Source organism: Canis lupus (genome assembly GCF_048164855.1).
Source record: "Canis lupus baileyi chromosome 5 unlocalized genomic scaffold, mCanLup2.hap1 SUPER_5_unloc_4, whole genome shotgun sequence".
Lineage (NCBI taxonomy): Eukaryota > Metazoa > Chordata > Mammalia > Carnivora > Canidae > Canis > Canis lupus.
In genome coordinates, this window is record NW_027326411.1 from 375,626 (window position 1) to 398,579 (window position 22,954).

The 22,954-nt window shown below is 37.6% G+C and overlaps 2 protein-coding genes across 7 annotated transcripts in view; one reads left to right on the forward strand and one right to left on the reverse strand.

The window, feature by feature from the left end:
- LOC140629430 (homeobox protein Mohawk-like) overlaps positions 1–22,954 on the forward strand; it is a 68,372-nt gene that overhangs the window by 43,202 nt on the left and 2,216 nt on the right. For 3 of the 6 annotated variants that reach the window (XM_072818902.1, XM_072818901.1, XM_072818900.1), the window contains one exon: positions 1,843–1,934. The exons of 1 other annotated variant lie outside the window; for it this stretch is intronic. In XM_072818902.1, coding sequence (XP_072675003.1) covers positions 1,843–1,934 — 92 coding nt within the window. Of the gene's footprint in view, positions 1–1,842; positions 1,935–10,418; positions 12,696–22,954 lie in introns of those variants that run through there. 2 more of the 6 variants (XM_072818903.1, XM_072818906.1) reach the window with 2 other exon arrangements.
- The window catches only part of LOC140629429 (WW domain-containing adapter protein with coiled-coil-like), a 36,962-nt gene continuing 31,649 nt past the window's right edge, over positions 17,642–22,954 (reverse strand). Inside the window, exons 8-10 of the mRNA XM_072818899.1 lie at positions 21,974–22,092; positions 20,317–20,503; positions 17,642–19,337 (exon numbers count right to left, since the gene is read on the reverse strand). Of these exons, the coding sequence (XP_072675000.1) occupies positions 19,218–19,337; positions 20,317–20,503; positions 21,974–22,092 (426 nt within the window). The 3' untranslated portion in view covers positions 17,642–19,217. The remainder of the gene's footprint in view (positions 19,338–20,316; positions 20,504–21,973; positions 22,093–22,954) is intronic.

Consider the following 22,954-nt stretch of genomic DNA (forward strand, 5'->3'; position numbering starts at 1 on the left):
AAGTGACAGTTTGTTTACAGAAATTCCTTGAAATCTTGATGGTTATTGAAAAGACTGAAATAAATGTTGCCTCAAACTGCCTGTTGCAGAGCTACCCCACACCTTCCAAACCAGTACCATACTTTGTTAGTAAATCACCTAAAATCCATAAAGGTCATGGAGACTGCTCCCTTTGTAAAATGAAATATTTATGCTTCATTCCCAAAAACATATTGTGGATCATTTTGGTGTTTTAAGTTGAAGGTACATAGTAAATTATTCCAAAATTATGGAGGCCAAATGTCATTCTCTCCAAAAGTTTGTGTAATACCTATTTATCTGTGGGCAGATGACTGCACAGCATAATCAGAGGCAGACTTTGTCATGTTAAGTCTAAGTAAACACAGCTGAACATAAGCAAGTTGGACTACAAGGTTTTTTTGAGCTTTGCCAACAGCATATGACCTTGGAGAATGCTGCCCTTTTTTTTTTTTACTACAATCTGCTTTCAATGGAAAAAAAAAAAAGAATTCTTTTTGTTTTGAATTAACAGGTGATGATTAGAAGCTTGTTATGTTCTAATTTTTAGATGCAAGACAAATGAACATCATGCACGCACCCAACAAAAAGTCACCTTCCTGAGGGAGTTTATTCCCCATTAGGGAGCTGAATATAAACTGAGGGTGAAAGCCAATTAAAAGGTGCTCCTTTCTACAGAAAACCTTTTTGTGTTTATTTGTATTTTGTTCTTTGTCTTTGTGCCATTTCAACAGATTAAAATTGTGGTTCCAGATGCCAATAGAAAATGAACTTTATTGATTTATCCATTCTTTAAGAAACATCTGTCCTAAATAGCAAAGAAACTTTGTGTTGTCATTAACTTTCAGTTTTCAATAGAAACTCTCATTAACTGGTCAAGGCTTTCCTCAAGTCCCTTTTTTCCTTTTTTTAAATGCAAGTTTCTTCTCATACCTTCTTCTTTTAGCCGAGTAAGGAGCCCAGTATTACATTTTTTTAAGGGCACTTTGTGGCTAAAATAAGTTCCTATTAAATATTTCATGTCAAAAAGTGGACTTTAAGTGAGAACTTTGGTAAAAGATGGATTAGTGGAGATTTGTCTTGAAATGTCCAGCTTTTCAATATTCTCTGGCAAGTGGCCAGATAGATCTTCTGTTCTTCCCATTCCTTCACTTAAGGAAACTATTTTTTTCTCCTTCACCCTTTGGGTGTATATTTCCCTCTCAGAGCAAATGCAAATGTTTTAAGGGTGTGTGACTAATAAAGATTTTTAAATAATTTATCTTTTAAGACTTTGGTATCTTAGACTTTTTAAATCACGTGTTGAAAAATATTAACAAATGGGAAAATGTTTAGATCTATGTGCTAAAATATTATTCTGTAGTTAGATTCATATAAGACTCATCCTTATTTATTTGTATAGCTGCTTTTCCTATATGCTGATGAATTTCCATGTTAAAATAAATGCTTTGAGTAGAAAATATCAAAAAATTTCTGTAAGTCATCCAGAAACACAGTGTTCTATGTTAAGGATGGCATCAACCCAGCATCCACACTTGTAAGTCCTCAAAGCACCTCATACACTCAGCATGTCAGAATCACTCATTATGTCCCTCCTCCTCTAAAGGGACATTTCCTTTTCTCCCTTTCTTCCTAAATTCAGAGGATATCATCACTGTCCATCCATTCATCCCAGTCAGAAATTTAAGGGACATCTCAAACTCCTGACTCCCATCTCTACACCTATCTAGACATTCAACAAGTCTGCCCCCCTATCTCTCAAATCTTGGCTTGTCATCCTCACTGTTCCGTCCTTAATCCCAGGACTCTTCACTTCTGCCTTAGGTTCCTGCCATGATCCCACCTGGCTCCTCCAATCTGGTTTTCCACTACGGCAAGAGGGAGCTTTCTATGATCCACATCTGATCATACCACTGGTAAATACCCTTCACTCACTTCCTGTACCTTGCAGGATGCACCCAAAACCATAAACCTCACAGTGCCTGGCCTCTGCTAATCTCTCTTGGTTCACTTCCCTACTGCCCTGCCGCCCACCTCATTCGTTTCAGCTACACCAAATAGAGTCTCCCAAAGGAGCCATATAATGTCATGACATCGTGCTTTCATACAGCAGCCATTCCCTTCCCTTGGAATGCTTTTCCCCCATCTTCTTCACCTGAGTAATTCCTGCTCATCTTTCCCCGGGCCTGTCCTTTTCCCATCTTTTCTGGGACTTGGTACTCAGATAATGATAACACTGGCTGGGCATGCTAGTGTGAATAGAGGAGACTGCTTGCAGCTGCAGCTGCCCAAGGCCTCTATCTGCTGCTCAGGGATATCTTTTCCTTTCAGGACCACCAGCTCCTACCCCTGCCTTTGCTCTCTCCTCCTCCTTGCTCCCAGAGCACTTGGCAAAAGGAGCTGTTGTCATTCATTTATCAAAGTGTGAGTTGCTTAGGGATGAGATTCATTGGTGATTCGTATTTCTAGGGCCTACCACAGTGCCTGGCATATAAGATGCATTCAGTAAATGTTTGCTGTATGAACCATGGACTCATGAAAAAGTAAATAAAGACAACTTGGAGAAGAGCAAATTCTGTTGTGCTTAAAAGATGTGGCTTCTAGTACTAGTCCTAGTGTTTACTAACAACTTGGCCTTGGACTTGACAGTCATTTTTTCTGAGTCTCAATTTCTATATTATAAATGAAGGAAATGATATGTGCACACAAAAGGGAAATGAAATAAATTGCACACTTACAACTTGCAAGATGCTCAGTTAACATTATCATCACCTGAATTGTGTTCACTTAACCTGGCCCTTACTTATGCCCCCAAAAGGCAGGGGGGATTTAGGGTGATAAAATAATATGTACAAAGTATAATTTTACATTTGGTACAAGAAGATAATTTGGTTTTCACTTGGATAACTTCAGATTCACTGTAGTGTAGTTGTACATTCTCTATCAAAGTGTCAACCATTCAGAGATGGCAAAAAAATTTCAAGAAAAATAAGTATTTTGTTCATTTGGTCATTAGTGGGAAGAACTTTTTAATAATCATCAGTCTCTTTGTAAAATATCAAGAGTATTTGAAATAATCTATATATTCTTGCTCCAGTCAATCAAGAATTTAAGGATTCAAGTATAGTTAAGATGAAGCAGTGATACAGTTAAGGCCTTTTAAATATGATGTAAGTCATTAGTTTATTCCTTGTGAAAAGGACAGATATACTAGTTAGTTATATCTTCATAGGAAATCCTTAATAATAAATATTAGGGAAGTAGCTTATAAGAATTAGGAATTTCCAAAGCTGTTTTCTCAAATTTAGGTGCTGTAGTCTACCTTGAATAAGGGTCTTCACATGTAATACTTTCTCTAAGCATTTAAGAGTACATACTCCAACATGCCTATATGATTACATGGGTAACATATATAAGCCACTGGTCCAATAGCTTACATGCGTCAACCCCAAAATGAGCAGCAAAAGACCAGTTGCTGACATAATCCTGTAATTTGTCTTGGTATGCTCATTCTCACTCTCACCAAAGATTCCATCCTCAAGTGTTGAGTATTATGGCTACCAAGCAACTGAAGTGATAGTCTCCAAGACATTGCAAAACCGAAGCCTTCATAATATGCAACCTTGCTCCTGTGAGAATTCTCTACACTTGAGCATCGTAGACATAACATGGCTGCCCTTGACCTAGCTTAGATAATTCAAATACAAAAGCTATTTCAAATTGTTCTGTTACTTATCTGCTCCACTTCAAGATAAATCTTCAACATTCACAAAAGGTTGCTGCCACTGCAGAGTATTTCCAATTGTGGAATAATTATAACTGCTATGTATTAAGTATTACTGGGTGCCTTATGTCTTACAGTGCTTATTTATAATTTCTACAATAGTCCTCATTGTTCAGTATTTTTTTGTATCTATTTTACAGATGAAAAAAATGAGGCTTAGAGAGATTAGGTAACTTGTCTCAGACCACATGCTAATATACAACAGAACTGGGATTCAGACCCCAAGCTCTCTGCTTCTAAATCTATCCTTTTTCCAGTGTACTTTACTTTTGAGGGAATCAAGTGTGGTTAAGTGAGTCTATCCTTCACAGTTTGTACTATTAGCAGAGAACAGGTGTGCTCAATTCATGATAAACCAAAACAAAGGCACAAATCCCATTAAAAGCAGCTGGGCGAATTGAGCAACTAATTGGTTATTCTCTCTGTGCCTCAAATATTTCTAAAATTAGCTTGAAATTCCATTTGAAAAATTCTTCAATTAGTCATGAACTCTGACTCACATTTCTAAAGCAACCTTTTGATAGGTGCTTCCAACACTTGCCCCACGCAACTCCTATTACTTCCTCTTTTCTTCGGTATAAGATAATCTCTTTTCTATTTCTAGGCCCACTTTCTGCTTTTCCTAGCCCTGCCAATTTTTATTTTTACAATCATTAGTTGTATGAATAATTAAATGTATTTTTACCAAGGGCTCTTCATTACTGCTCATCTTTCGTTTCTTTATTCTTCTCCTACAGACTCTTATAAGTCAACTCAAATACAGATTCCTTACTAATTTCACTTTGAGAGTATTATTGGCCACCTTCTTGTCTGAGTAAGAATCAATATGTTATGTTGTCTAATAAACAATTATTTTATAGAATGGTTTTTATAAGCCTCCTAAAGCAGGCTGAAAATCAACTAGATAATGTATCCAGATACTTCAAGTTTGGAAAATAAAAGAAATACTTTTTCTAAAAAGACTTACTTGCCAACTCCACCTTCTCACCTCCTGTTCTCATCTTATGCTGAGGTCTGTGTAATTAACTGCTGCCCTGAGGCCTGAAACAGTGGCTCACTTCTTCATATGTGTTTTGTAATGTCTTGTGTTCAGCTCCCTTTCTGGGTGGCCTGAGAAGGATTGTTACTCCTCCTATGCTCAGTAGATGCCTTCAGCTCCCTTGGCTGTGCACCTATGTGCAAACTGTATGCAAAACAAAGAGTGGTGCATTCATGCTGGGCATTACCTGGGTGTGCGTCTAAGGAGATAGACATCCAAAACAATAGGAAATGTCATGAACAATGGTGCTATGGCACTCTTCTAGGAGCAGAGGCCTACCCATCTCTTTGTTTTTGATAAAAAACTAGTCTTCCCTTGAATACCAATCCCTCTTCTTGCTTCCAACGCCTGAGTGTGGAAAAGTGACTAGAACTACCACATCCTATTAAAAAGGGGAGAAGGCCACTTACCTAACTTACCTACAAGAGCTTGGGGATACTAGAAGGAATGTATGGTTTTCCTGGCTGTCATTAGCCTTCTCCACCCCAGCCACCCAAAAACACAATTATTTTGTACTTTCATGACAAAAATATGTAGTTTGTTTACTCTTATGTATGAAAGCCAGACTCTTTTTTTAATAATAAATTTATTTTTTATTGGTGTTCAATTTGCCAACATACAGAATAACACCCAGTGCTCATCCCGTCAAGTGCCCCCCTCATTGCCCGTCACCCATTCACCCCCACCCCCCGCCCTCCTCCGCTTCCACCACCCCTAGTTCATTTCCCAGAGTTAGGAGTCTTTATGTTCTGTCTCCCTTTCTGACATCTCCCACACACTTCTTCTCCCTTCCCTTATATTCCCTTTCACTATTATTTATATTCCCCAAATGAATGAGAACATATAATGTTTGTCCTTCTCTGATTGACTTACTTCACTCAGCATAATACCCTCCAGTTCCATCCACGTTGAAGCAAATGGTGGGTATTTGTCATTTCTAATGGCTGAGTAATATTCCATTGTATACATAAACCACATCTTCTTTATCCATTCATCTTTCGATGGACACCGAGGCTCCTTCCACAGTTTGGCTATTGTGGACATTGCTGCTAGAAACATCGGGGTGCAGGTGTCCTGGCATTTCATTGCATCTGTATCTTTGGGGTAAATCCCCAACAGTGCAATTGCTGGGTCGTAGGGCAGGTCTATTTTTAACTCTTTGAGGAACCTCCACACAGTTTTCCAGAGTGGCTGCACCAATTCACATTCCCACCAACAGTGTAAGAGGGTTCCCCTTTCTCCACATCCTCTCGAACCTTTGTGGTTTCCTGCCTTGTTAATTTTCCCCATTCTCACTGGTGTGAGGTGGTATCTCATTGCGGTTTTGATTTGTATTTCCCTGATGGCAAGTGATGCAGAGCATTTTCTCATGTGCGTGTTGGCCATGTCTATGTCTTCCTCTGTGAGATTTCTGTTCATGTCTTTTGCCCATTTCATGATTGGATTGTTTGTTTCTTTGGTGTTGAGTTTAATAAGTTCTTTATAGATCTTGGAAACTAGCCCTTTATCTGATACGTCATTTGCAAATATCTTCTCCCATTCTGTAGGTTGTCTTTGAGTTTTGTTGACTGTATCCTTTGCTGTGCAGAAGCTTCCTATCTTGATAAAGTCCCAATAGTTCATTTTTGCTTTTGTTTCTTTTGCCTTTGTGGGTGTATCTTGCAAGAAGTTACTGTGGCCGACTTCAAAAGGGGTGTTGCCTGTGTTCTCCTCTAGGATTTTTATGGAATCTTGTCTCACATTTAGATCTTTCACCCATTTTGAGTTTATCTTTGTGTCTGGTGCAAGAGAGTGGTCTAGTTTCATTCTTCTGCATGTGGATGTCCAATTTTCCTGGCACCATTTATTGAAGAGACTGTCTTTCTTCCAGTGGATAGTCTTTCCTCCTTTATCGAATATTAGTTGACCATAAAGTTGAGGGTCCACTTCTGGATTCTCTATTCTGTTCCATTGATCTATGTGTCTGTTTTTGTGCCAGTACCACACTGTCTTGATGACCACCGGAAAGCCAGACTCTTTTATATCATTTTGATTCAAGGCAATAATGACTGTTTCTCGTTGCTCATTCACCATCTAATTCTGGATGTCTGAAGAGAATTTAGAATTGGAAATTTTAATTTTTAAATCATTTTGAGAATGTATATAGAGTATTCCATCACCAGAAACAAAAATGTGGGTAAGTGGATCTAGTTTGTTCTGGAAATGTAACTTTTGCTTTCTTTTTCTTTTTGCACAGCCCCCTGCCTTTCCCTCCCTTTCTCTCTTTTGTTTAAAATTGATTTATGTTATTGATTGTTAAAATGCTACATTTCTTTCTAAAGTCTCAAAATTATGGTAAAAGGTAGAAAATATAAGGAATGGCAGAGGACTACTTTTAGCCTTGAGAAAGTTTTAGTTTCATTGTTCTTTTCTCTAAATAATATTTAATGATAAAATAAATATTTTCTTTTTATTTTTAAGGTGCCTTATTTACAAACCACAGCACATAACATTTATAAGACAATATGTATGGCAGCTGTTTGCATTTAAATATATTTAAATCATGAAAATGTGCCATTCTTTTGTACTTAAATTTTCATGAAATGGCTTTGCAAGAATTTTTCTGTATATTATATTTGTTCTCCTTCTTCCCTGGTGGTCATTGAGATCTGGTGTTGTGTTTTGTTTTGTTTTTTGATGTATATGGGTGCTTGCTTTCTCTTTATCATTTCTTTGTTTCCATGATTAAGTTCTATATTTTTAATATCTTGTGAAGCTCACAGAAGTACCTTTCCTGAATATTACATTTCTTAAGGCTGTGGTATGGAACTTTATTATTTTAGTGACCCTTTTTATTCACTATATATAATTTTGGTAGGCCATTGGCAGTTGGGTCTCAGCACAGGATGGGTCTACATGCTCTGGAAAGGAACATTCTCAGCTCACCCTTCCACAGACACCTGGGCCATTCTCTGTTCTCAGCCTGCCCATCAACCATTAGGTGGCTTTGAGGTGACCACCATTTGCACTTTGGTTCTTGGTCCTTTGGTCCAAGAAGATGCTCTGACATTTTGCCTTTGTTCAAGAGCAAAGCCACCCACAGGCCTGGACAGGACTCTCTCAATCCTACTTCACAGCTACATTCAACATCATTTCCACTGCATTCAATTTCAGTGATTTTGGCCTTGGTGGTAGCCCGCTTTTTGCATAGTGGTTCTGTACCTTATATCCTTTTTTCTTTTAAGATTTTATTTATTTATTGGACAGAGAGCACAAGCAAGGGGAGTGGCAGGCAGAAGGAGAGAGAGAAGCAGGCTTCCCACAGAGCAGGGAGCCTAATACAGAACTCGATCCCAGGACCCTGGGATCAGGATCTGGGCTGAAAGCAGATGCTTAACCAACTCAGTCACCCAGGCGCCCTCTGTACCCTTAACCTTGTTCCTCTTTAGAGATCATATAGCTCTAGTTATGTCTCAGGGCTGTTATAAAAATAACATTAAAAACGACCAAAAACTGTTTGTAAAACCTCATCACTATGTTGATGTATAATAAAACAATGCTCTGTTCTTTTTGAGGCAGCCGTGAATAAAACATTCTACTAAGAGCAGCAGAAACTAAGTTTACTTTAGTTTTTAAAAGCATATTATCCTACCCTAGAAAGAAAAAAATCTATGTTACGTTGAATAATTAGTTTTTAATCATCCCATGTGGATTACTATCTGTCACCCTATTTTCCCAAAGGAAAGATAAAAAAATACAAGGGTTACAAAAATAAAAGGTCCCACCACCACAGCAATATACAGTTGGGCCAACATGTTTATTTTCAAAACAGAAAACACAGATCTTATAACAGTATATTGTTACCATCACTGTTCCAATTAGAAGAAAGAGGATGATTTGATTATTCTGAAGTATTCTGTAATATATTACAGCAAAAATCTTGGGTTTCTTTTTTCTCTAGTTTGTATTTGTAATGACTATCCCTGAATTATATGTCATAGTATATTAAAAATTGTAATAACTGGGGAAAAACAATGCAAGTAAAGTGAAATGTTTTATCTCTCCCCCAAAAAAGGCATTTTTAGTGGCATTATATTCATATTTCAGTAAAAATAGGCAATGAAAACTATCTCTGAAGCTGGAGCACCCATTTCTGAAAAATATTTTCCAACAATAGTGTTATATCTTCTATTCACATGAAGATAGAATCAAGAACTTAGTTTGTTAAATACAGCCCTGTTATTTGATCTTTGTTGGAACATTAAGAATCCATAATGATTTTTGAGAAAAACTGAAGAAATTGTACATTTGCTGCTACACTTGAGTGAAACCCAGAAATTCCTGCACCAAACACAACCACTTCTAATGCTCTGCAGCAGTGCTCACTTCGGCAGCACATATTGTGATGCTCTGCAGCAGTTTTTCTCCCCAGGCAGCCATATATTAGAGCACCTGGGGAACTCATTCAAAGGCACATTTCTGGCATCTCTATGACCTATGGAGTCACAGTCTCAGAGACGGGATCCAGGAGCCTGCCCTTTGGAGAGGTTCCCTGTGTGTATTATTCTCCTCTCTACAGCATTCAAGAAGACAGGTTAGAGGCTAGGGTGTGATAGCAGAAAGCACATATAGGGCTAGCACCTCCGTGGAACTTGGAGCAGCTCCTGTGGCTGGTGAAGGGTGACAGCATTGCTTCTTCACTTCAGGAATCATGATGCCATAGCCTTTACTATGGACCAGGAATTGTTCCAAGAGTTCAGTACTCACTACCTCATTTAACCCTCACAGCCACCCAGGGAAGTAGGGTTACTGCTGTCCCCATTCTGTAGGGAAAGACACTTAGACGCAGTGTGCATAGCTTGCCCAAGGCTGCATGCCTGGTGAGTCGGCTGTTTTCCTATGGTCCCAGGACATATCTTGTGCTTCAAAAAATTATGATACAAAAAGATGGTTTTTTGATCTATAAAATGTTTTTGTTTTCCCTTCAAACAGATCAACTTATTACCATGCAGCAATTTTTCCCATTTTTTCCCTATAAATCTCTTGTATTCTAAATTTAGGTGATAATAGTGGATTAGGATCTGTATGTTTTTGGAATTTAATAAATGTGTTGGGATGTAGATTTCTGGACGAAATTTAGAGTGGATACCTCTGGCAAGATTTAAATGGCAGAGGTGGAGGGGTGGTCGTGGTGGTGGTGGGATTTCATCGAAATGGGACATCAGAAGACCTTTAGACTAGTGCTCTTGAACCTCTAGCCACAGCCAAGGCACCAGAAGGATTTTATCTTCCTTTTATGCCTAGTTCCTTCTTAAAATTCTCATGCCCTTCAATACCATCAGCAAAAATCTTCCCAATCTTCATTTCAAAGCCCATCCCTACTCCACTTTAGACTTTAAATGACTGTTTCTGAAATGAAAAGCAGAAAATCGCAGAACCTTTAAATGTAGAAATGTGTGAACATAGAACACTGACATGCCAAGTACAGTTTTAACATTTTAAATGTATTAACGTTGAAATGTATTTGAAAAGTAGAAGGACTAGTAATCCTGTTCATCTTGTGTCTAAAATATGTTTCTTTTCTATTAATAAATACAGCAGATGAACTGTGAGTAGAGAAGCTGTCATTTGCTACTCCTCGGAAAGATCCAAGAAGTTTGTGAACGTCATCTCTTTTATTGTGTCATTTCTGCTGTTAATGCAGTCAGACAGGTTTAACAGCAAGGTCTCCTAGTCTCTAGTGCCATTTCTGGAGATGGTAATTTGAGGAATTTGAAAAGCATGGCAAAAATGTGAGCCAATTCAAAGATACACTACAGTTCATATATCAAAGGAAAAATACTTTTTGATGGTTTCTCAGAGATACTGAAGAGCTTGAAAATACATAGATGGAAAAAAAAAAGAAAAAGGAAATACATGGATGGAGCCAGACTCTCCAGCCAGTTTCTAGATCATTACAAATGCATATTTTTCCATTTCTTTTTATTGAAGATAGACCTATTAATACTTCACAACCTAACACTATGCAGCTACACATTCATTTGACAAGTCAACCTTCTAGAACTGCAGTGTGGCAGCTATATCATTGATCTCGGGAAAAAGAGTTCTTGTGCTACTGAAGAACTTAGAGGATGAATATCAATGTCAACTTTGGGCCAGAATTAAGGGTTAGCTAAGAATTGGTAAGTCCATCCAGTTTTCAAAACTAGTAGCCCAACTGGAATGTAAATGGAGTGCTTTTATAAACAATTAATGCTCCTTGCAACACACAGGGAGTTATTCATGCATAGTTAGGAAGTCATTTTCTGAGACTTTGGCTGGAAACGTAGCTTTCATGGATGAAACATTTTGGGTAACATCTCCAATATTCCCCTTGCGAAAATGAAGTAACGACATCCATTAGACACTTCAAGTTTGCAGCTCTTCTTTCATGTGGCTCCAGTCCTCTTGGTCTTGGCATGTTGTGATAGTTTGGCACAAAGTAGCATCATTTTGTCCTTGACGATGATAGATTCTGCACACTTAATCCATTAATCTGAGCTGATGGACTTTGCCCAGAGTTAAAATATTTTGTTCTTACATAATGGTTTTCTTATTAAATCTCTGAACAATACTCTTTTACGGGTGACTACATTCAACCCCATATTCTAGATGTAAAAAGTAAAGTGAGAGGAGGTTAATTTTTTTTAATTTTATGAGGATTTATATAGTGCTTGGTGTAAGTGCTCAAGCTCTCTTCTGTTTTAGAAAATATTCAATCATATGGTCCTCAAAAGAAGTTTATGAGTCTTGTGCTATTAGACCCATTATAGGTGAGAAAGCTGAAGCACAAGGAAGTCAAGCGGCTGGCCAGCTGAGATAGTAAGTAGTAGAGCAAGAGTCCAACTCCTGCTGTCTGGTTCCAGGGTCTGGGCTCCAACCACTGCACTAAACTGTCTCTGCGCCTCACACTAGACCAGCCTTGTAGTTAATAACAATGAACTAAAGACAGAAATGAGAATATTTAACATTTCCAAACCCCCTTTCTGGTCACTCACCAACAATTTCCTCCCCATAGACAGCATTCTCATTTTCAAAGTGAAGTTTCAAAGTGAAAGTCTTAGACTTTGGAAAGGTGGAACCTTTGAGATCACAGAGGAGCAATCTTGGTAGATTGGGATTACGCAGAACAATTTAGCATCAAGAATATTTAGTGAAAAAGATTGAAAGTGAAGTTAAGGCATGACAGATGGGTGGTACTCTGCTTATTTGAAAAGTTCCTTTCAAATTATAAGTCCCACTTCCTTCACCTTTAGTCCTCCAGCCTAGATTGATGCGTCAGAATACCTGTGCATTTTACAATAACAAAGGTACCACTTGGAATTAACAAGGAGCCATTAGTCTCAAGTTCTTATGCTCTGCATAGCAAGGAAAGCCATCAAGGCTAGACTCCCTAACTGATAAGGAGCCAAGCAACAGTTTCACAGGTTTGCACACAGACTGCTGGGGTCTGTGCCTTCATGGGTACTGCTGGAAAAATAAAGATATTCTGTTGTTCTTAATGGAAATATAACCTACCCTGAAAGCTTTGAGATGTCAACTTACCCTACCCTGACCAGGGAGCTCTTTGCTATTGGTCCAGAAGAGAGGAATGTGGTTTCTAATTTTTATTTCCTGGCAGGAGTTAGAGGAGATGATGCATTGACAGGCAGCTGAAGGTGGGGACCCTGTGGATCCAGGACATCTGGGCATCATTAGCCATGGTGAGGGGCCAGCCCACATGAGAGGTAGCAGGAAGGAAAAGAATCTATGGCCAGATGGTGGAAGTCATGGCTGGAGGAAACACTGGCTTAATTTTTGGAAAAGATTTTTCTTCAAACTCTGAAATGACTTTGGAAGCCACTCATTCTTTAAGGCCTCAGGATAAATAATTTAGCTAGCATATTGCAAAAGGGAAAAAATTGTAACTCTATCCATGAAGATGAGGTGGGTTTCATTTTATAATTCTCACTATTCAGAAAGCTTGCACAACTCCCTCGTCTCAAGGCTGTCGAAACTCAGTCTTCAATAACTCTTCTGCAAGCAGTGTCCTTGATACTCGCCAAGCTCAATTGCAATCTCTTCCTGTCATGCTAACGTTTTGAAGTAGAACTCACTTCTGGTCATAGTGGATCTGGAAGAAGCAGTTCAGTCATCAACAGATACGTGTTGCAGGTTGTTGGGTATTTTTTTCCTTCCTGCTGAGGCAAACATCACTTAGAATGATTTATCATTACTCATTCAGAAGCTCTGACTACCCCAAAGAGAGGCTAACCACAAAAATTTCTTCTAAAAGTGATGTAGCCACAGCTGTCTAGGAGTTATTTAGCAGTAATTCACTCTGGGCAATAGAAGAGTGATTAGAAGGATATCACATCTATTAAAATGTCAATCTAATTAAAGCATGGGAGAGAGCTCAAGAGAGCTTAGAGTCCCTATTCTGTGATTTGGATAGACTTTTTTACTTTACAGATTAAATCATAAGCTGGAAACAAAGTCTCTTTGCATCTCTGTGGTCTAAAATACTAACAAAAAGAAAAAAAAAGATTCTTAATAGATTAATAGGTTGTCATTCAGTAGGGTTTCTAGTAAACAGCATGTTAAGCCTTGTCCTTGTCATGGTCTCCAAAAGTGACTTTATTTTTTTTATAATAAATGTATTTTTTATTGGTGTTCAATTTGCCAACATACAAAATAACACCCAGTGCTCATCCCGTCAAGTGCCCCCCTCAGTGCCCATCACCCATTCACCCCCATCCCCCGCCCTCCTCCCCTTCCACCACCCCTAGTTCGTTTCCCAGAGTTAGGAGTCTTTATGTTCTGTCTCCCTTTCTGACATCTCCCACACACTTCTTCTCCCTTCCCTTATATTCCCTTTCACTATTATTTATATTCCCCAAATGAATGAGAACATATAATGTTTGTCCTTCTCTGATTGACTTACTTCACTCAGCATAATACCCTCCAGTTCCATCCACGTTGAAGCAAATGGTGGGTATTTGTCATTTCTAATGGCTGAGTAATATTCCATTGTATACATAGACCACATCTTCTTTATCCATTCATCTTTCGATGGACACCGAGGCTCCTTCCACAGTTTGGCTATTGTGGACATTGCTGCTAGAAACATCGGGGTGCAGGTGTCCTGGCATTTCATTGCATCTGTATCTTTGGGGTAAATCCCCAACAGTGCAATTGCTGGGTCGTAGGGCAGGTCTATTTTTAACCCTTTGAGGAACCTCCACACAGTTTTCCAGAGTGGCTGCACCAGTTCACATTCCTACCCACAGTGTAAGAGGGTTCCCCTTTCTCCACATCCTCTCGAACCTTTGTGGTTTCCTGCCTTGTTAATTTTCCCCATTCTCACTGGTGTGAGGTGGTATCTCATTGTGGTTTTGATTTGTATTTCCCTGATGGCAAGTGATGCGGAACATTTTCTCATGTGCGTGTTGGCCATGTCTGTGTCTTCCTCTGTGAGATTTCTGTTCATGTCTTTTGCCCATTTCATGATTGGATTGTTCGTTTCTTTGGTGTTGAGTTTAATAAGTTCTTTATAGATCTTGGAAACTAGCCCTTTATCTGATACGTCATTTGCAAATATCTTCTACCATTCTGTAGGTTGTCTTTGAGTTTTGTTGACTGTATCCTTTGCTGTGCAGAAGCTTCCTATCTTGATAAAGTCCCAATAGTTCATTTTTGCTTTTGTTTCTTTTGCCTTTGTGGGTGTATCTTGCAAGAAGTTACTGTGGCCGACTTCAAAAGGGGTGTTGCCTGTGTTCTCCTCTAGGATTTTTATGGAATCTTGTCTCACATTTAGATCTTTCACCCATTTTGAGTTTATCTTTGTGTCTGGTGCAAGAGAGTGGTCTAGTTTCATTCTTCTGCATGTGGATGTCCAATTTTCCTGGCACCATTTATTGAAGAGACTGTCTTTCTTCCAGTGGATAGTCTTTCCTCCTTTATCGAATATTAGTTGACCATAAAGTTGAGGGTCCACTTCTGGATTCTCTATTCTGTTCCATTGATCTATGTGTCTGTTTTTGTGCCAGTACCACACTGTCTTGATGACCACAGCTTTGTAGTACAACCTGAAATCTGGCATTGTGATGCCCCCGATATGGTTTTCTTTTTTAAAATTCCCCTGGCTATTCGGGGTCTTTTCTGATTCCACACAAATTTAAAATAATTTGCTCTAACTCTCTGAAGAAAGTCCATGGTATTTTGATAGGGATTGCATTAAACGTGTAAATTGCCCTGGGTAACATTGACATTTTCACAATATTAATTCTGCCAATCCATGAGCATGGAATATTTTTCCATCTCTTTGTGTCTTCCTCTATTTCTTTCAGAAGTGTTCTATAGTTTTTATGGTATAGATCCTTTACCTCTTTGGTTAGGTTTTTTCCTAGGTATCTTATGCTTTTGGGTGCAATTGTAAATGGGATTGACTCCTTAATTTCTTTTTCTTCAGTCTCATTGTTAGTGTATAGAAATGACTTTATCGATAGAGACCACTTGAATAATTGAATGCAGTAGTTAAAAACATGACCTTTAGTTTGGCTGACATGGCACTAAGACTCACCACCCCCAATGCCAAACTGAGTCCTTTGCGAGTTTCTGGACCCCTCTATGCTACTGTGTCATTTGAAAATAAGGGCCATGATTCTATTTTACAGGGTTATTGTAAGCATCTAACCAGATAACATTTTAGAGTTCCTGGCATCATGCCTAACATAAGAATAAGCATCCAATGAATGTTAGTTAGTAATTATTATTCTAAAGATAACCCCTTCTCATAACATTTGAGTCTCTCAATATTCAAGTTTAAACTGGATGAAGCTGGATTTTGAATTCTTTCAATCTGTTTATATTTCACAGGCAAAAAGCATTTTCACATCAGGGAAGACCAAATGGCAGATTATTATCATTTATTAACAAGGTGTAAGGCAAACGTAGAAATTTAGTGAAAAAGCAAACGTACAGCATGACCCCATTTTAAAAAACATATAAACCTGTTTGGAAAGCCATAGAACCAAATGTTATATTAGTTTTCCCTAAATTTCCTTTACTTTCTCTCTTATACTTTTTCCCAGATTCTGCAGTGAACCTGTATTACTTTCTTATTAGAGACATGCAGCATATGCTATTCTTCAAAGGAAAGAAGTGTAGAGTCACTGTGGAACCAACCAATCTTTATGTATATGTGTGTGACCCCGCCTGGATCTAGTATGGGGGAGATAAAGATAGAGACTGTGGAGGTAGGAGCAGGGAGCCCCAGGGAATCGCTGTGTCCATTTGGGGTAAGCTCCTGTAGATTTAGAGCTGTTGGCTTTTTGTCACCTTCAGAGAGGTTTTCCATCTGCCTGGTTCACCAGAGTCTTATTCTTTATCTCAATTGTTCTAAGTATGTAAATAATTCCAAAAATTGATCTGGTGTCCTGGGGACTCATGGACCTCTGCGATCAGAAACACACTGAACCATGGCTGTCTCCAATGATGGCCCCAAAACTGACACAGTGTGAGGGGATGCAGTTGTCAAGCGCCTGGAGCTCTGACTCACTCCACTTTAATTTAGGGAAATACATAGTACATGATTTTTATATTATTTATTTAATTTTTTAAAAAATTAAAAAAATTTCTTTTTATTGGAGTTCAATTTGCCAACACACAGCATAACACCCAGTGCTCATCCCATCACGTGCCCCCCTCAGTGCCCGTCACCCAGTCACCCCAACTCCCGCCCACCTCCCATTCCACCACCCCTTGTTCATTTCCCAGAGTTAGGAGTCTCTCATGTTCTATCACCCTCTCTGATATTTCCCCATTCATTTTCTCTTCTTTCCCCTTCATTCCTTTTCACTATTTTTATATTCCCCAAATGAATGAGACACCATATAATGTTTGTCCTTCTCTGATTGACTTATTTCACTCAGCATAATACCCTCCAATTCCATCCACGTCGAAGCAAAAGGTGGATATTTGTCGTTTCTAATGGCTGAGTAATATTCCATACATAGACCACATCTTCTTTATCCATTCATCTTTCGATGGACACCGAGGCTCCTTCCACAGTTTGGCTATTGTGGACATTGCTGCTAGAAACATCGGGGTGCAGGTGTCCCGGCGTTTCACTGCATCTGTATCTTTGGGGTAAATCCCCAACAGTGCAATTGCTGGTCGTAGGGCAGGTCTAGTTTTAACTCAGCAGTTTAACTCTGCCTTCAGCCCAGGGCCTGATCCTGGAGACCGGGATCGAGTCCCACGTCAGGCTCCCTGCATGGAGTCTGCTTCTCCCTCTGCCTTTGTCTCTGCTGCTCTCTCTCATGAATAAATAATTTTTTTAAATAAATAAAAAATCTTTTAAAAATGTTTAAAAAAAGATAAAATGAATAACTACAGTTAAAACTAAGAAATTAAAAATGGATTGGTCTAGGGGCACCTGAGTGGCTGAGTCAGTTGGGTGTCCCAACTCTTGCTTTTGGCTCAGGTCATGATCTTAAGGTCCGGTCCTGAGATCAAACCCCATGGCAGGCTCTGTGCTCAGCAGGGAGTCTGCTCTAAATTCTCTCTCCCTCTGCCCCTCCCCATCTCAAATAAATAAATATTTAAAAATAAATAAATGTGTTAGTCTAGAGTTAAGACAAAATGACCAGTGAATGCATGAAACACTAGGATGACAAAAGTTAGAATGTCTCCTGGTTTTCTAACAATTTCTCAATTAATTTGACTATAAAGACTGATTTTTTAAAATGTCATTTACTGTATCACCACAGATACACACAAAAGGCAGCACATATTAAATATGAGACACATATTTTATTTTATTTCTTTATTCATGAGACATACAGAAGCAGAGACATAGGCAGAGGGAGAAGTAGGTTCCCTGCAGGGAGCCTGATGTGGGACTTGATCCCAGTACCACGGGATCACAACCTGAGCCAAATATGTTTTCTAGGCCACAACAGAATAAGCCTAGAATAAACTAGGTGCAAGAGGCTAATCATTTTGAAGAACAAATTCTCAATATAAACATAGGCTCATAAAGAAAGCTGAGTCAAATTCCAATTAACAAGCATATTTAAAACAAAAAATAAAATAAACTCCACGGCTAACTAGGTTTCCATGAACTTCATAAACCTTCCATGAACTTCTGACCCTTCTTTTCTATGGAGTATGATATTTACTGCCTGTACCAGTGAAATAGGCATAATTATATAGTATTTATAGCTTGGTAATCAGTGTATACTGTTGTCAATAGTTGGGGCAGCAAATAATTTCCTAAAAGTCAAATCACCTGTCTTATTAAGCCAAAATGTAGTCAAGTTTTATGTATGTTTGAAGTACTTTCAGAGCAATCATAAACAAATCCCAGTTGATATTCAAAATACAACTCCAGAGAATTTAATAAAGGATTAGACAAAAACAGTTTTCAATTTTTACTATAAATGCCAACTTGGTATTTACTAAATATTTGTAGATTCATGTTAAGACTAACTCTACTTGTGACCCAGTGACTTATAAAGATAGGATGTGAGAGGCCCTTAAAAATTTGTCCTTGATTTTATAAGACACATGTAAAAAATATCTGTCCTATTTACTTGGATGTAGATATCCTTGCTTGAGTAGGATACTAGATTAAAAACTGAGAGACAAGAAGAGTTTAAGTGAAAACACCTCAGAAACAGATATACTTGCTAGACAATTAAATTTCCAAGGGATCTTGGAAATATCCAAAGACAATGTTTACAGTGATTTGAAATTTCAACTGAAACAAGTATGGCCAGCAACCAAATACTACCCTCAATTGAAGAGGAGACCCTTTATAATTAGTTGCTGTCAACTGTGTTAACAGTTGTTGTTAACATTTAGTTAACATTATATGTTAACAGTGTTATAACATTTCACTATTTAAATACTATTGTACTTTACAGAGTTAGAAGACAAAAGTCTAATGAAGCATCTACCATGGGTTAGAGAACTAAAATCTAGATGCCATTACCATTCACCAGGATTATTATTAAATTACAAAGTGTAATCATAGTGTGGGGCACCTGGGTGGCTCAGTTGGTTGAGAGTTCAACTCTTTGTTTTGGCTCAGGTCATGATCTTATTATGGGTCTAGAGATCAAGACGTGTTATCAGGCTCCACATTTAGTAGGGAGTCTGCTTAAAGATTCTCTGCCTCTGCTCCCCCCCACCCACCTCACTCACTCTCTCTCTTAAATCAATCGTTTTTTAAAAATGCAGTTACAGTGTTATGGAACACGTTCTATCAAAGAGAACTTTAAATTTCAGAAATGAAATTTGATTTATATTCTTCAGTCTGATTTAAGATATACTAAGACAAAAACTTTGTCAGTGAAAAACTTACCTTTGCTCTCACAAAGTTGCTTGAATTTCACATACTCGGACTAAAGATCTTAAATTTTTTAATTCAGTACAAATTTCTGACATGTGAACACTTCCCATATTATGGGCTTCTTCTCGCAATCTTGATGCCTATAATTAAAGAAATAAAGATCACATACATGCCACAATCACGTACAAAAAAAAAAACAAAAACCCCAAAACATTAAATTTCTGACAACTTTGTACCAAGATTACAGAACAATCCGCCTTTAAATCCACAAAAATGATAGTGAATCTAAAGGAGAAAAAGGATTTTCTTTAAAAAACTGTCTAATGGTGGAAAGAAGGTATTTTTCCAAGATTTCCCCCTTCAACTTCTGGAGGATATAGTATTTCCAATTTTAGTATTGCATAGCACTAAGGATAGAAGAGCTCATGATTCGTGGTTAATAAGATGCTGAGTCAGCCAGAGTAAAGTTCAGGTGTAACAATGTTAAAAGGGACTTCACTGTATTCTGATGTCATAAGATATGCAATATTACCTCTGTGAACTTAGAGAAAATTTCAGACAGTCAGTAAGCTGCTAAAAGGGAGAAGCCAATGGCAGTTAATTGGAATGTCCAAAGGTCCCTCATTCCAAAGCAAAACTGTTTTCTAACTTCTACTTGCTAGTCTAGTGGAGAGATAGAAGAGTAATAGTATGAACAAGTTCTAAAACTATCAGAGCAGCTGGCTGAGTAGCATCCTGGCTTTAAGCCTCATAACTATTCTAACTGGGTGACTTTGGTATATAATTTATATGGTCTTAAGGGTCTTCAATGGTAAAATGGGAGAACTCATCTGCACTGCTTAACAGTTTTGAGAAGTGGAGAAAATAAAGCACTCAGCACAGTGCTAAATGCTGAGTATATTAAAATATTTTATGTGAAACCATAAAAAGTTATCTCATAAATGCCCTAAAATAAGTGCTTACCAAATATTTAATTTAATGCACTGACTATAGACAATCTAATTAGACATTACTTTAAATGTAGCTTAAATTCAGTGATCTAGATTAGATTTTCTAGAAGAAATTATATTTTGTCATTCATCCAAAGGTAAAACATCTGCTATGAATCATGTAACATACTTGCTTCTCTGCATGATCTGCAGGCCATCCTTGAACATGTTTTATGAGATTTTCATTGAAGTGTGCTGCTAGCGTAGGTGTTAATGAACATGTAGGTCGGGCAGATGAATTCTGTGGTACAACTGTTGCGTTTGATGCATTACTACTAGAAGTATGATTTGGACCAGGCGATGGACTTCTCTGGCTACTGGAAGAGAAAAAAGAATTGAATGTATAGTATATTTTTAAAAGGAGATACCTAAAAATTGTCAATATCTTCTATTAAATTAAAGATATCCAAATTCCTAAGAAAAATCTGTTATTTTAACATCAAATACATAGAATTTAAAATCCAAAGTGTAGTTATATATCATGTACTCCTTAAACACACTTTTGGGAGGAAAAAGGGCCCTTCTAAGAACAGTAATGTCAGTTAAATTTAAACTAATAGTGCTCTTCAAATTTGACAGCAGAACCTGTGATTTTGTATACCAGAAACACTACTCAGAATGTAACTAAGAAATGGTCATATTTTAACAGTTGTAGATATAAGGCACAACTGAGTATTGCATCTTAAGTACATGTAGATAAAGAGGGGGAAAAAATCTATTGCCTTTGTTTAGTGTCAGAACAAAATACTGAATCAGAGGGTAGATAATGTGAAGCAAAATACAGGCATTTTATTGGACAGCAACAAATGAGTTTAGTGGCAAAATAAGACCCAAAATAACACTCTGAGATAAGTTATCTTCTTTTAAAACTGTATGGTTTGGCTAGGGTTTGGGGATATGGTGGTAAGAACCAAAACTTTAATCACCCAAGTTGATTTCCTACCTGCTTCACCAGACTTGGCTCTGAATGAATTTCAGTTATTTCCAAAAACTAAATCTCCCAAAGGATGAAGAGTTTTCATCACTGAGGATATTTAAAATAATACTGCAGCCTCTAAAGACAATTTAAAAGAAGTATTTCCCAAAAATGTTCTGAGCAATGGCAACATTGCTGGAGTAAGTAGACAGCTTCCCAAGGTGATTATTTTGAAGGGAACAACTCTCATTTGGATGTAAAAGTTCTGAAATGCTTGTTTAGAAAACAACAATAAAAACAATAGTTGAATTATTTTGCTACCTCATAGCAAGAAATCAAAATAGGAAAATCAATCAAATGAAAATCATTTAAAGTTGTATTTGTTAATTAACAAAGAAACATGTAACACAATACAGCCCTATCTGACAAGCACTCCACACAGGGGTCAAAATTGAAGCTCTTAGGAAAACCTGACACATACCAGTTGAGAAATAGTATTTCCCATTTTTGGATTCAGCAATACACTCATATCTAAAACTGCTATGAGGAGGTTAAAAAATGATGTCATTTCCAACAAGTATTATAAAATCAGGTGCCCTCTTTGTACAAGTATGACATATTGTTACTCCTATCATATTCTATTAAGTAAAATCTGAAGAATGACTTTCTTCAAAAAATAAGCTGGCTTCATTACTAGAGACAACAACCTACTTGGAGTAAGATTTGCCTTTGTAAATCTTATAATACATAAAACTTAGGCTAACCATGGATTCTTACAAGATCAAGTTCTATTATACATATATTTTTATAATATTCAAACAATGCAGCATGCAACATTAATGAAAAAATGTTTCAACACACATGAACTTACTTTGAGCGCTGAAGACTTCGAGGAGAGACAGGTTCATGACCTTGCTGTTTGTCAGCAGTTACAGGCTGCTGTGTGGCCGATTGTGAAACCGGTCCTTGCTTAACTACTGGAGTACTAACCTGAAATGTCAAAATCTGGTGAGACAGGCTTCTATTATATACATAAATACCATGGAAAGTACATAAAACCAAAAGTACTATCAATGTGAAGTCTCTTATTTCTATTCTTTAGTAATTTTTAAGATAACATGAGCTGTCCCCTAATTGTTTCATAATTATTAGTGATATAGACATATTTAATTGTGTAAATCATGGTCATCCAGGTCCCCAAATCCACACACCCCTCCAAATCTAGTTGGATAGTCTTAAACTCTGAAAAATCTAGAGACTTCAAGAATTGCAGTCAGATTAATTTCCCAAAGTTCACAGTTAGAAGAGCCACGTTCATTTTGAGACTAACATAGAATTTCTTCATAAAATGGCCCAGAAGACTTTAAGATTACTTTTTGTAAAGCAGAAGAACACAAACTAGTTCTCTAATGTTGAGCCCAGTTTTCTTTCTAATACACTAAGATAGCTCCTCTGATTCAGTTATTTTTATATCAGTAAAAATTAATGTTACTATATCATACAAATACAGCTGCTCAAATTTAAACCACATATGCAGAGCGTATAGATTGGTCTACCAGTGAATGAGTCAACACTGGAGTGGTCTTCAAAGACATGTTACCCTACAGAGGTGGAACAAGAGGACCATGATTGTCAGTGAGGATATGTACACTACACATACTTACATGCCACAGAAAAAGAAAACAAGTACTTTTAAACACAAGCCCCGAATTAAGGCACGAAGGCAGACAGCCATTTGTGATTAAGTCACATCCTCCAATAATAGTTTTGTTTTTTTCTTCTTTCTTCCTTTTTTTTTTTTTTTTTAATATTCCCCCAAACAAATCTGGATAGCCTGGCTACATAAAAATCA